The sequence below is a fragment of the Panicum virgatum genome, chromosome 1K (assembly GCF_016808335.1).
Source record: "Panicum virgatum strain AP13 chromosome 1K, P.virgatum_v5, whole genome shotgun sequence".
NCBI classification, from domain to species: Eukaryota; Viridiplantae; Streptophyta; class Magnoliopsida; order Poales; family Poaceae; genus Panicum; species Panicum virgatum.
In genome coordinates this window covers 35,065,732-35,080,408 of record NC_053136.1, presented here as the reverse complement: position 1 = coordinate 35,080,408, position 14,677 = coordinate 35,065,732, and the positions used below count along the sequence as shown (strand labels likewise).

General features: G+C 51.6%; 1 protein-coding gene across 1 annotated transcript; it reads left to right on the top strand.

Moving 5' to 3' along the window:
* The first annotated feature begins 6,301 nt into the window (after positions 1-6,301).
* Positions 6,302-8,148, top strand: LOC120704166 (U-box domain-containing protein 26-like). The gene has a single exon (XM_039988461.1). It carries the CDS (start codon positions 6,574-6,576, stop codon positions 7,801-7,803), a length of 1,230 nt encoding a protein of 409 aa, XP_039844395.1. The 5' UTR covers positions 6,302-6,573; the 3' UTR covers positions 7,804-8,148.
* Positions 8,149-14,677: the final 6,529 nt, after the last annotated feature.

Genomic DNA, 14,677 nt, shown 5'->3' with positions numbered 1-14,677 from the left:
TGTTCTGAACTTTAAACTGCTGAAGCATTGGCGTGGTTGTCTGCCTTGAACTTTTTGCTCTGGTAGCAACACCTTGTGCTTGTCCGAGTCTGTAAATAAACGTTGTAAACTGTTTTATCCTTTGTTCTGAATGAATGGGGCAGGGCGACCCCACCTTTTTTACACTGCTAGAAAAAGAGTCATTCGTCTACCTCCAGTTAGTACCGGTTGTTTTAAATCCAGTACTAATGCCAATTTAGTACCGGTTCTATAATATAGTGCCCTCCGGAGCCATTTAGTACCGGGTCATAACATCATCCGGTACTAAATAGCTCCCGGGGCCCCCAACCATTTAGTACCGGGCCATAACACCAACCGGTACTAAATGGTCATGGTCCAGTACTAAATGGTTCGTCTTGATTACTTCAAAAGAATAGCATATTCTATTCACTCACATGTACTATGTGAGTGGGATGGTAGAGGATATTACACGTGAGACCCCAGATCACGAGTTCGAACCTTAGATGGGGCTTTTTTCTTGTAGTGTTACTCTTAAATAAACAAAATACTCCTATCACCGGAAGAGGGATTGGGCATCTCATCGTGAACAGGAAGGCAAACAATGATAAGGACGACGCACGCACACCTTTGCAACAGTAGTAATTGTTCATCACCATCAGGGTAGCCGGTTTTGTTTTATGGTCATGCTGTATCGTCGCGTGGTATGGTAATGACTAATGAGGTGCATTCAGATCACATGCGCGCGGGCCTGACGACTCTTGCTCGCGTGCGTCAACTCTCGATCTAATCCGGATCGAGCTGCCTGGTAGCAAAACCAAAAAGAACAGACGAGTTGAGAGTAGATGGAAGGCGAGGATAGGACCGTGCAGCACACAAAAAGAAACTAGTACCCCAAGGCCCCAACGTGCAGCCTGCAGCGGCTCCATCCAAGGCGGGGGCCGAGGATTCCGTACCGGCCGGCGAGCCGAGCGCCCAAGAACCCCACGCCGAGCACGATGCGGTCAAAACTCGGAGCGCTCGCACCAGCTGTCCCGCACGTGCGCCCCCGGCGGCCCAGCCCCACGACGGCCCCGACCCCGCGCGCTGCCCGCTTGACCGGGGACACCCCCTGCCCCACTCATAGGCGCCCGCCGCCCGGGGACCCCACGCGCCAGGGACCGGCGCCCCCGTCCCGCACGCCCGCGCGGGCGCCCAGCTGGCGACACGTCGCCCCTGGCGCCGATGGCCGCGGAACGCGGATGCGGAGCGCAGCGGCATCCGACTCCGACGTGTCGGCGGCATCGGTCGGCGAGGGGCTGCGTCCTTCGCGGCCTCGTGGGTGCGTGGGGCCCGGCGGGAATATTTGCGCCCGGAGGACGGTGGTCCCCCGGCCTGGTGCGTCGCCAGCCACCGGGTCTCGAGCGAGCCAGCGACGTGCGGAAGCGGGGAGGCGAGGCTTCCAGCTTCCTTCTCGCCGGGGCCCGGGGCCCGCGGCCCCGGGAGCGGGGGATTGACCGGTTTGACCGGAGGTCCCCGGCGGCCAGCGGACGGATGGGCGGCCCGGATTGGGCGCGGGGGTGCCGACACGCGCAGCGAGGCGCCCGGAAACCCACGCGCCCGTGCGGGCAGAACTCGTCGGAGTCCGCGGACGGGGTGGACCGGACGGGAGCCCAGCGGAGGCGTTGCCGTTTGGATAATCTTGGGCACCGCGAGGACGTGCAGGCGGCTCTGACAACCGTTATTTATACAGTGGACGGACATTCACTGCGTGCTCCCTCGACGGGTGCGTTGAACCTGCTGTGTAGTACGGTCAGACTGAACCGTGCTCGCGGGCCCCGTATGCCAGCTGTGCTGATACTGTAGCTGGGAGTGCGTAACAGTAGAAACAAAGATCAGAGCAGATATTATGGCCGGTGGATAGCCGGCACATAATTACGTGGGGGGAGAGAAATTGAGAACAGGCGCGTAACTCCTCGTCGGCTGCGGTGGGCGAAATCGCGCCACGCGTGTTGCGATTGGACGAGAAGGAAATTTAAACATTAAACAGCAACGGGACCCACCCTCTGACGTGCGTCTTGCCGCCCGCAACTGGCGACGAGCGGGCGGAACTATAAAACATGCTCTTACAGTACCGCATAGTAGGTGTGCCTACGAGTAATCGAGTTTCCACGTGAGATATCTGCTACAGTACATACTCTCTCACAGAAATCAGCCACTACAGTGATCAGCCATGGGTTATATCCAAGCCGAATAGGGCGGAACTTGTGCGGATTAGATGGATCTAAACATCACAATGTTGGCTTTTTCTTGCTCCACTGGACTCCACCCCAAATAGTCCAAATAACACCCAATGGAGGGATGGTTTTTTTTGGGTGGATTATTTGCAAATAGATCTAAAAGAGGCCACCTATTTGGCTGCTCTTAGGCTATTTGGGGCTAAAAAGGGGAGGACTAGAAAATAGCCATGAGATCCAAACAGGGCCATATATACAAGGATTGTTTGTGCAGTGATGATGACATCACTCACATACATACAAATTCAAAACTAAAAAAATAAAAGTATTACACCTAGCATCCATATCAAATTTAGATTGCACCATTATCTTTCTTCCGACAAAATCTTCAAAATAAAACCATACTTGGCCATGTTTGCACAATATTTCTTTTTAAAAATCTTTAACACTAAATACTTGATTTTAGATACTTAGAATAAATATTTTAACAATATGAATAAATAATTATTTTTTTATAAATAAGAACATTAAACATAACGATCCAATAATAATATACAACAGTCAAAACATTAAACATCGTGAATAGTTGAATAAATAATAGTGTATATATATGTTTGCTGTCAGTATTGTTGTTGTTCTATTTCTCAATAGATTTGGTGAAAGCTAGCTAATATTTAACTCATGATAAACCTAATATGTGGCCCTGTTTGGTTTGTGTGTGCTAGGAAGTAGCACAAACTTTGACCAATAATGGGTATTAAATAAAGCCACTTACCAAAACTAACTCTACAATTCTGCGCTACTTCGCGAGATGAATCTAATGAGGTCTTTGATCGCACGATTAGAGGTTGGTTACTGTAACATTACTGTAGTCAATCATCGATTAATTACCGTCATTATATTCGTCGCAAAAAGTTACATCCATTCGTGAAAAGATTTTGCAAATAAACTTCGTTTAGTACTCCATGCATGCAAGATTCTTTTTGTAGCGCGAGTAGCGCAACGCTAACCAAACAGGGCCATGAACATATAAATAAAAATGGATGGAGTAGCTCTAGATTTTAGGTAGAGCTTTTTATTAGTTGCCGTTGATAATACAAACATGCACTTGTAATAAAAGACAACCATATGCGTTGAATTCTATTTCTATTTCTTTTTCTGGCATAGTGCTAGCTCCATTATTGTGACGATTACCTTAATTCATTATGTGCGTAATCCAAGTCCAAGGATACAAACAATTCCAACTTTCATTTGTCACACGTACGTCCTGATTTTTGTAACAGAAGACGACCATACTTTAGGTGTTAAGTAATTCTACTTTTGTTTTCTCCCAGCTGCCATAGTAAGGATGGCAGTGGTTCGGTTTCGGGTAGGATATCTGCGGGTTTCGGGTTTTGCAGGTTCGGGTTCGGGTATGATTTTTCACCCACGGTTTTCGGGGCCGGGCCCCTAAACTTATCGGGTTCGGGTTTGATTTTTCACCCGCGGATACCCAATGGATAACCGTTTGGAGTAAAACCTCATGTTTTATAGTATACTTAATAATAGCTCTTATACTATTAAATTTATTCTATGTTGCCTTAGGAAATTATTTACTATTTATTGCATCTTGTTTATACATGTAAATGTTATATATATATTATGTATACGTTTTTAAAAAAGTATTTATTGCTCTTACTATATTGCCATACAAAAGCGGGTTTTGGGTATCCATTCGGGTTTCGGGTATCTGCGGATTTCGGTTTCGGGGATGGATTTTGATTCGAATCGGTGTTCGGGTCGGGTTCGGATTTCGATTTTGAGTGCCGACACTCCACCCAATTCGAACCCCATCCATTGCCATCCCAATGCCATAGTGGTAGTCCCGTTCTTGTGTTTCAGACAGGCCTTTTAAATGTGCAGAAACTCCTACAGGTCGTGGCGTTCACCGATCGAATAGTTGTCGCCAGGTCATTAATTGGCCCGGCCTATGGATCACCCTCAAATCAAAATCAAGGGAGTAGCTAGCTAGCTCGTGTGGGCGCCCCGTGTGAAGCGGACAGGTTTAAACGGCGAGCCGGACAGCCCGGCGACCGACACTACATTGACTGGAGAACGGCCGTCAGGTGGACCCGGTGCCGTGACACGTCGCAGTTGACTGAGTTGACCCACGCGTGTGGTCACTGTGCGTGTAGGGTACGGGCACAGCACGAGAGCACGTATACTCGGCGCGATTAGGGTGTGGTTCCACTGTCGTGCGGACCCGTGGGTATGTGATCCACACGTCAGTGGGGTAGTCCCTCTACTGTTACTGTAGAGGAATTACTGCCGCGATTAGAGCCACTAACCTGTCAACCCGTGCTACCGCTCGGGCTAGTTAGAGATATATAATAAGTATCTATCTCACGCTTTCTTTAACCAATTAAATATTCTAATCCAGTATTATAAAGATACATATTTATCATTATGTAATTGTAATAAATGTGATAGGTTTAGTTACTAACAATTTTTTTCTCACTTTGCATCATACCTCCATATATGTTTGATATGTATTTAATTGAACACTTTGTTTGAGCTATGTGAACAACATGAAAATTGATATTCTTATCTCTTCTCTTATACATGAATATATGGTGACACACACATTATGGTTAGTATTTTTATATAAATAATAACATAAATAATATACTAATAATGATAAAAATAGTAATTTAGAATTTTATATTGATGCACTTTAAGATTTTATAATAATAATAATATAATTTTGATTCATATTTGGGGTTTATTTTAACTTTTTATAATGATATCATTGGATAATATATACAAAAATTTAGGGGGTTATTAGATATTATTTTATAATGGCATAAGTGAGTAATTTACATGAAGATTAGGGTGTTACTTTAGATTATTTTTATAATGGAAGAGGTGGGTAATTTAGATACATGTGTAGGGGTTACTTTAGTTTATTTTTATAATGGCAAATGTGGATAATTTATTAAAAAAAGATAACAGATTCAACGGTTATTATGATTAGAGTTGCCGAATTGATGGCCAGATATTTCTGATTTTTGTGAGAATTTATAAAATTTCTCTATTTTTTAGACTGTCCACCTAGGATCTTAGGTGGCATCACCTGGAGACTTCAAAAGGAGCATCCAATTAGTAATAGTAAGATTCCCTGGGATGAGCTGCATTCAGCAACTGGAGTACAACTGCCACTGCGTGCACGGGGCAGGTAGCGTCGTCGACGTGCGCGAGATAAAATTGACGAGGACACAAAGGCAAAGGCGTACGTAGTACGTGGAGGTCAGGGCAGTAGCTAAAGTAGTTAGCACTTACCAGCACCGAACTGGAGTACAACGTTTGAAGGAATCCACCGTTTGTTGCCATGAGGGTCGGTGGCTGGGCACATGATGATCTAGCTGTGTGGTGCGTGCGTGACCACTCTAGCGTAGACGTCGGCATCCCCATGCACACGCCGAAACAGGCTACGCCGTAGGGGTAGCTAGCCCCCGGCCGTTCGCTTCCCGCGCGCTCTGTTAGTTGTTTCTTCAGAGCCACCCAAAGGCATATGGGGGGGGGAGGTCGAGCTAGCGAACAAGGCGCATGTGACCATGTGTTGCCGCCGTGCCGTGCCACGCTACGCAGATCGATCACGTCGTCGTAGCTGGGGAGTGGGGAGGCCCTCGATTCGATCCTGCCCCCAGGCTTCCGTCTCCGTGCTCGCGTTGCGTACGCCCGGGGCTTGTATATTGTTGCCTGGCGATCGAGGGCGGGATGGAGAGGGCAGAACCTGCGGGGGATGCCAACGAGACTTCAAGTCAGCGGCGCAGCGCGGTAGAACACGTCAGCATCCGGCCCAGCCCATTAAACTATCTGGGCAAGGGTTAGCCATTAGCCAACCCGGTTAAACGGGCAGCATCCGGCTCGCGCCCAAGCAACCCCACCCCATGGCGACTTAAAAAAAAAAAAAACCCCCCACCCCATGGCTAACGAGTCTCCAGCTCCCGCACGCACGTAGGAGTCGTCGTAGTAGTGAGTGACCCCTCACCCCCACCCGCACACGTGCTGGCCACCTCCCGCCTACTTATACCCGGCGCCCTTCGTCCAGGCGGCCCTCGATCGAATCGGCCGGTCTCCTCCTCCACTCTCCCTCCCCACCGCACCCGCGGTTAGCACAGCACCATCCTCTCCACCCACCAACCCACCACGCACTCCACCACCTCTTCTCTCCTCTCTCTCTCTCTCTCTCTCTCTCTCTCTCTCTCTCTCTTCCCCCACCACGCTTAGGCTTAGCTTACCTCCGATCCGTCTCCATTCTCCAGCGAGAGCTAGCTCGCTGCTCGATCGGCCCAGATCCACAACCAACAGCGCTGCAACAATGCCGGGTCCGGGGAGCGTGCCCCTGGCGCTGGGCCTGGACACGGCGGGCGTGCAGGTGCCCTGGTACTTCCGCTGCCCCATCTCCCTGGAGCTCATGGCCGACCCCGTCACCGTGTCCACGGGCCAGACCTACGACCGCGCCAGCATCGAGTCCTGGGTCGCCACCGGCAACACCACCTGCCCCGTCACCCGCGCCCCGCTCGCCGACTTCACCCTCATCCCCAACCACACCCTCCGCCGCCTCATCCAGGAGTGGTGCGTCGCGCACCGCTCCATGGGCGTCGAGCGCATCCCCACGCCCAAGCAGCCCGCCGACCCGGACCTCATCCGCTCCCTCGTCGCCCAGGGCCCGGGCCTCCCCGCGCTCCGCAGGCTCCGGGCGCTCGCCAGGGAGTCCGACAAGAACAGGCTCGTCATGGCCACGCGCGAGACCAGGGCCGCGCTCCTCGACGCCGCCTTCGCCTCCGGGGCCGCCGACGAGCTCCAGGCCGAGGCCATGGCCGTGCTCGCGCTCGTCGGCCTCGGGGAGGCCGAGGCCGCCGAGGTCGTGGCCCGGGAGGACCGGGTCGCCAGGCTCGGCAAGCTCCTCGCCGCCGCCGGCCCGCTCGAGGCCAGGGTTAACGCGGGCGCCGTCGTCGAGGCCGCCGCGTCGGCGTCGGGCGCGGAGGCCCGGGCGGTGCTCGGCGCCGCCGAGGGGGTCATGGAGGGACTGGTGGCGCTGGTGGAGGAGAAGGCCCACGCGCGCGCCGTCCGCGTCGGGATCCGGGGCCTCTTCGCGCTCTGCCTGGCCAAGGAGAACCGGCCCCGCGCGGTGGCCGCCGGCGCCGCGTCCGCGCTCGCCCGGCGCGTGGCGGAGGGCGGCGCCGCCGGGGAGCCCGAGCGCGCGCTGGCGGCCGTGGAGCGGCTGTGCCGCGCCGAGGGCGGCCGCGACGCCGTGGTCGCCGGGGCCGGGGGCGGGCCGGCGGCGGTGGCGGCGCTGGTGCGCGCCATGTCCGGGCGCGCGGCGGAGCACGCGGCGGGCGCGCTGGTGGCCGTGGTGGGCGGGTCGGAGGCGCTGCAGGTGGAGGCGGTCCGGGCGGGCGCCATGAGCCAGCTGCTGCTCATGGTGCAGGGCGGGTGCTCGGAGCGCGCCAAGCGCAAGGCGCAGCACCTCCTCAAGCTGCTCCGCTCCGCCTGGCCGACCACCGACTGCATCGCCAACTCCGACGACTTCCTGCAGCCGTACTGACCATCATCATCGCTCGCCCGCCCATGTCTCGGTGGGTGGATTCCGTTCCCCAAGGGCGAAGTGAGGAAGATCACTCACTCGCTCGCCAGTCGCCGCAAACGCAAGGAAAGGGAGAAGCTGCCGGCTTGTATGGCCTGGCCGTGCGAGCAACGCAACGGCCGCGGCGTCCGGCACGCCGGCGCCGGCGGCGTGTATGTAATGAATGGTGGAGGAACGCGGTAGAATTTTTTTCCCTAATGTTTGTCCAGTTTTGTACGTACGTAATGTTGGCAGGGAGGGGAGGAGGATGGGTTCTTGGCCCATGTTTAGTTACAAAATTCAAAATTCCAATTTTTTTCCGGCACCTGCATGGAGACTTAAATCTAGACGAAATAAAAAACGCATTGTGACTGCTGTTTGTAAATGACGAGACAAATCTAATGAACCTAATCAGGCTGTAACCGGACGCTAAATTGCTACAATAATGCTACAGTAAACAACCTCTAATGCCGGATTAATTAGGCTCATTAGATTCGTCTCGCGATTTACAGAGGAGTTCTGTAATTATTTTTGTAATTAGTCTATGTTTAGTACTTTAAATATAGAAAGATGTCTTTTCAAAAATTGGAGTTCTGTAATTATTTTTATAATTAGTATATATTTAGTACTTCAAATATAAAAAGATGTCTTTTCAAAAATTTACGGAGCGCAACTAAACACCACCTTATTCGATCAACAGTAGCAGCAGCAGCATTTCCCCTGGTCGCAAGCAAAAACCTCTAATGCTTGTTTTTGTTGCCACCAGGCGCGCGCGTGCAGTGCGTGTGTGTTTGGGTCAGTGAAAGTACAGGCGAGGCAGCGAGAGGCCTGTTTGGTTGCTGCCTGCCAGGCAGCTCATCGGCCAGGCAGTGTCATCCAACCCAAGGCGATTGAAATCGGACGCCTGAAAGCTGGGCTGGGCAGCGGCAGCGGCAGCGGCAGCAGAGGCAGAGGCAGAGCTTTGGCCGGTGGTGGCGGTGGGGGAGTGGGGCTGCCCCCTCCTGCAGCCTGCAGGATGCTTCTGCAGAATGGAATGTTGTGGCTCCGTGAAATTATCACATCCCCTCTCCTCTCCTCCCTCCGCCATTTGTTTTTTGTTTTTCTTTTGTTTCCGTCCTCTCCTCCAGCTCTCTCTCTCTCACGATTCATGAACACTCACACTCACAATGGACAGGGCAGAAGGGACACACACTACAGGAGGCAGTGAAACAGAGGCGGATCATGCGGTTTGAAAAGGAGGACCATGGCATGGCATGGCATGCGTACGAGCAGTGGCGAAGGGATGGGGATCGCAAACCCAGACTAGAGATAGACAAGCATGGCATCAGGCCATCAGGCGCTCGCAGCTTGCTGCTGGCTGAGCGAGCGAGCGAGAAAGGGTGGGCTGGGCACCTGCCGCTGGCCGCAGCAAATAGCTGCAGCACCTCCCCTGCGGCGCCTGCTCCCCCTTTTGACCGGATTGGCTGGCGAGCGGAGCTGCCAAGACCACCCGCCCGCTCCGACGCCGCCGCTCGTCACTCATTAGTGCGGCCGGCCAGGCAGCCAGGCAGCCAGGAGCCAGGGCCAGCCACCTCCCCTGCACTGCACACACACCCTCGCCGTGGACTTGGACCGGACTGCTATGTTGTTTGCTTCCCCGGGCCGCGCCTGAAAAAAGAGCACAGTAACGCCGTGCTACCCACCGGCAGGGGAGCAGCCGGGCAAAGCGAGGCGTAAAGCCGCGGCCGCCGTATCGGCCCCTCGTGCTGGCGGCGTGGCTCCCCCGATCCGTCGTCGCCGGGGCGCCCCCGCCGCGACACCTGAGGCCCGGGCAGGACGCCACTGTTCCGATCGATGCGTTCCACTGTGCTGTGCGCGCGCGCCTCGCTCCATTATCGCCACCACCACCCCGGTCGGTCCCCCCTCCGGCCGTCCGGACCTCGTCGGCTCCCCCTGCTGCTTCGGAGTCAAAGATTGGCCCATGATTGCAACAGGCGCGCGGCCAGGGCCGCCGGGGAACAGGGCCGGACCCGGCCGGGGTCCTACCAGGGTTGACAATTTCGGTCGGAAAGACCGAAATTTCGGTCATTTTCCTGTTTTCTCGTGTTTCTGTGATCATTCGTCGATCCTCGGTTCCAACAATTGGTATCAAGAGCGTAGGTTCGTCATGAGATTCGTTCCCGTCGCCGGAGGTGCGCTGGTGGTGGCTGGTGACGTGAGGGCGTTGGCGGAGGTGCGGCAAGGTCGTCAGGCTGTGTGTCGGCCTGTGCGTGCTCGTCGGTGGTGGCGCTGCGGCAGTGAATCGTGTGTCGATCTTGCCCGGCGTGATGCATTTAGCGGCGTGTGTCGCCGGTGCCGTACATGACGGCGTGTGTCGCTGGCGGAGAAGGAGCTCAGCGTGTGTCGCTGAGTAAGATGACGAAGGCCGTCAGGTGCGTGCGGAGGCGATGCATGTGCTGCGTCGCGTCGAGCGTGGAGGTCGTGGTGGCGGCCGTGGCGACGATGACGACGAGAGCAACATCATCAGCTCCGGTGACGGCAAGCGCGCGCGGCGTTCGCGTGGAGATGAGGCATGCAGTGGTGGCCGCGTCATGTCGGGAGGCCGTAGCGGCGGCCCTGAAGACGAAGATGATGGCAGCTGCGGCAACTTCGGCATCGCCATGTCAAGCTTAGGGGGTGATTGTTAGCATTAATCTTGACATGGCTGTGTGCGTTGTGTGAGCCGTGTACGTGCGTGTGTGCGTGCATGCGTTGAGTTAGTTCGTGTGTGCTTAGATAGGTTAGCTGCAGAGAGAATGGCGGAGGCAGTTGGTGACCGTGGTGTTGATCTGCATGAGACTGGCCGGGTCGTGCGGTGGAGCGAGTGGCTCATCACGATGTGCGCGGCGTCATGCAGATCGTGCGAGCGACGTCCGGCGTGGAGTCCCACGTACGTGCGCGTGAGAGTCGCCGGGCTCAGCATGCTCGGCCACTGGGTCGCCTGGGGCTATAAAATGCCATGTAATCTGATTCGTTTGGGTTGAGCCGAGTGGAATAAGACAAGCCAACATACAGACCGTTCGGCGGCCGGGGCGTTCGTCGCTATGTCTCGTGTTTCTGTGATCGTTCGTCGATCCTCGGTTCCAACAAATTTCAGTCCGGAAAATTGTATATTTGAATTCCAAATTTAAAAATATAAAAGTCAAATTTTGGTCGAACAAACAAAATTCCAAACAGTAAAAACGAAATTGTTAACCCTGTTCCTACGCGGCCGTCGTCGCGCTGCCGACGTGGCGGCGGTGCTCGCTTCGCGTACGGAGGATTAGTCGGTCCATTATTGTTAAACAGGTGGTGCCCGTCCGCATCTGGCATCTCGTCGCCGTTCTCCGCGCACTGACGGGCCGGGAAAAGCGGTGGTCGCCGTGGATCGCGCGGGCTCCGGTCGATCTCGCGTGTAGAGTGTTCGCTCGCTGTAAGCATCTAGGCCCTCAAGGTATGTTTCGGTGATTAATGACAACCATTATTGTGACTAATGAGTTTGTGCAGCTTAAAAGATCATTATCGCTCATTTGGTCATATGTCAAAAGAGGCCCCTCAAATTTCATTATTCAAAAAGGCGATCTCGGTATTCAACTCAATTTTATGTCAAGGCTAAGGATCTTTCTAGTCCTAAGTGTCACAAGGTTGAGAAGGACACTTAGGTTAGTATAGGTTTTATAGTTTTGTAGTGATCGCACTATTAAGAGGGGTTAAAGCTTAGTAACTTGAGCATGGACATGGTCATTTGAAAATGGATGCACACTATGGTCACTCAGGTTTCTAGAAGTTCAAATAAGTGGTTCTCAAACTATATCTCAAGAATATTTGGATTTCATTCAAGACTCAAATCAGAAAAGACAAAATCAGAAAAAGTCTATACACCGGTTTAACCGACGCTCTCAATTTTCCATACGTCGGTTAAACGAAGTCAGCAGAGTCTGGACAAATTCAATACACCGGTTAAACCGACGTGTTTGAATTTAACGTCGGTGCATTGGTCCAGAGTTGGTTTTTCCAGGGAAATTCAAGTTCTATTCACCGGATTAACCGACGCTGTTTGAATCAAGACGTCGGTGCAATTGACCAGTGAGATGTTTTTTTTTTTCAGAGGAATTCAAAAGTTGTACTCACCGGTTAAACCGACGATAGGTTTGAGTTAACGTCGGTGCAGTTGTCCAGAGACTTGATTTTTCAGTGGTTCAGTGGACAACTACACTCACCGGTTAAACCGATGCTACGTCGGTTAATCTGCCCCAGTTGTAACGGCTAGTTTTCAGAAGAGGCAGTTTACATTCACCGGTTAAACCGACGATGACAATGGGGGGTACGTCGGATTAACCGGCGCTACGCAGTTTTCTGGCAGCTTTTCTCCAACGGCTCTATTTGTGTGAGCTGCCTATATATAGCCCTCCAATGGGTCATTTCGCCCACTCTTGACACCAGGCAACATCCAAACACTCATACCATAGTCAAGAGCCACCTTGAGCTTCATCATTCACATACTTGTGTATTCAATCAATCAAGAAGCAAGATTAAGGACTTGAGTAGAGAGAAGCTAGTGTGCATCCGCTCTTTGTGATCGGTTCTTGCTCAAGTGAAGGCCTTAGCTTGTTACTCTTGGTGATTGGCATCACCTAGGCGATCTTGGTGATCGAGGTGTTTTCTCGCGGAGCTTGCCAAGGATTGTGGGAGCCCGGAGAAGAAGATTGTACGTGGCTTGATCTCCACCACGCCGGGATGGTGAACGGAGACTCTTAGTGAGCGCCCTCGTCTCGGTGACTTGGGAGGTGACAATACTCTTTGTGAGTGTCACAACGTGGATTAGGGGTGTGTGCCAACACATCGATACCACGGGAAAAAATCCGGTTGTCTCTTGTCCATTCCTTTTATTCAAGCATTTTCTTTCATGCAATTTACTCATGTGCTTGACTTAGAGATCATAACTTAGCTCTACCTTGATAGGCTTTACTTTGTTTTAGCTCTCTTAGCTTGTGTTTGAAGCTTAGTTATCCGGTTGGTGAATTGGTGCCCTACTAGCATTGCATAGGTTAAGGTTGCTTTACTTTGTTTTAGAATTTGAAAAAGGCCCAATTCACCCCCCCTCTTGGTCCATCGATCCTTACAATTGGTATCAGAGCCTCGTTGCTCTTTTGGATCATTAGTCTTCACCGTCTAGAGCTATGGCCAAGATGGGTGGTTCGCCGCCTCACTTCGAGGGCAAGAACTTTGCTTATTGGAAAGTTTGCATGGCCGCATACCTTGATGCGATTGCCCCCGAAGTGTGGTTGGCCACTAAGACCGGATTCACCGGAACTCCCACCGCCGAGCAATTAAAATGGAATGCAAAGGCTAGAAATGCAATTTTCGAAGCCATTAGTGAGGAAGTCTTTGCTAGAGTAAATGGCATGGACTTAGCAAGTGATATATGGAAAGAGCTAATTGAAATTCATGAAGGCTCCACAAAAGTCCGTGAACAAAAATATCACTTGTTTAGAGCTAAGTATGATTCCTTTAAAATGCTAGCTCATGAAAATTGCAATGATATGTACTCTCGCTTGAATGTCATTGTCAAGGACATTAATGCTCTTGAAGTTTCCAAAATTGACAGTGGCTCCATCAACCGCAAGATTCTCATGCTCCTTCCGAAGCCCAAGTACAACATTATCAATGCTATGCTTCAAAAGGAGAATCTTGATACAATGGAAGTGGGAGAGCTTGTGGGCGAAATTCGCGCCCATGAAATGAGTATCCTTGGTATGACCGAAGAGCCAACTTCAAGCAAATCAATTGCTCTAAAGACCAAGGCAAACAAAGCCCGCAAGCTCAAGATGATCAAGCAAGATTCAAGCTCAAGCAATGAAGAAGATGATCATCATGAAAGCTCATCCGATGTTGAAGATGATGGAGAGCTTGCTCTTATGATGAGAAAGTTCACCCGCTTGAATGACAAGATCAACAAGAAGGGGTTCAACTTTGACTCTAAGAAGGGAATGTTCCGGCCAATGGATGTCAAGAACAAAATTTGCTACAATTGTGGAGAAAAAGGTCACATCCGTCCAAATTGCCCCAAGCCGGACAAAAGAAACAAGGATCACAAGAGCAAGCATCGCCATGATTCAAGCGATGATGAAGAAGAAGAAAGGAAGAACAAAAACAAGAGACTTGGGAAGAAAAAGAGCCATGACAAGAAGACCAAGCTCTTCCCAAAGAAGAAAGGGCACACCAAGAGAAGCTTCTTGGTGGAAAAGCAAGAGTGGGTGACCGATGTCTCATCAAGCGAAGAATCAAGTGATGAAGAAGACATAGTCACCATCGCTCTCACAAATGAAGAACCATCACTACCTCTACCTCCAATGTGCCTCATGGCCAAAGGTAACTCTAAGGTATGTGAGAGTGAAAATGATAGTGATGATGAGCTTGACCCTAATGAGTTTGCTAATCTCATTAATGAGTATACATCCGTCATCAAGAGGGAAAAGGGCAAAGTCAAGGTTCTTGAGAGCACTCGTGCCAAGTTAGAGCTTGCCCACTCCGATTTGCTTGGCAAGTACAATGACTTGCTCAAAAAGCACAATGAGTCACTTGTACTTGCTAAGCAAGTTGAAGAGAGCCACAAAAAGCTTAAACAAGAGCATAGGGAGTTGGCTCACAAGTATCAAGAACTTGAATTTGCCTATGAAGCAATTGACCCAAGTCTTGAGAACTTTGCTCATGAAACTATTGAGAAGGTCAATGTTTCTACTTCATGTGATGACCTACTCATTAATGCAAATGCTACTAATGCTATGCCCGAGCTTGCACCTTCTAGGGAAAAGGAATTGATGGATCAAGTTGAAAGCCTCAAGAGTAGTGTGGAGAA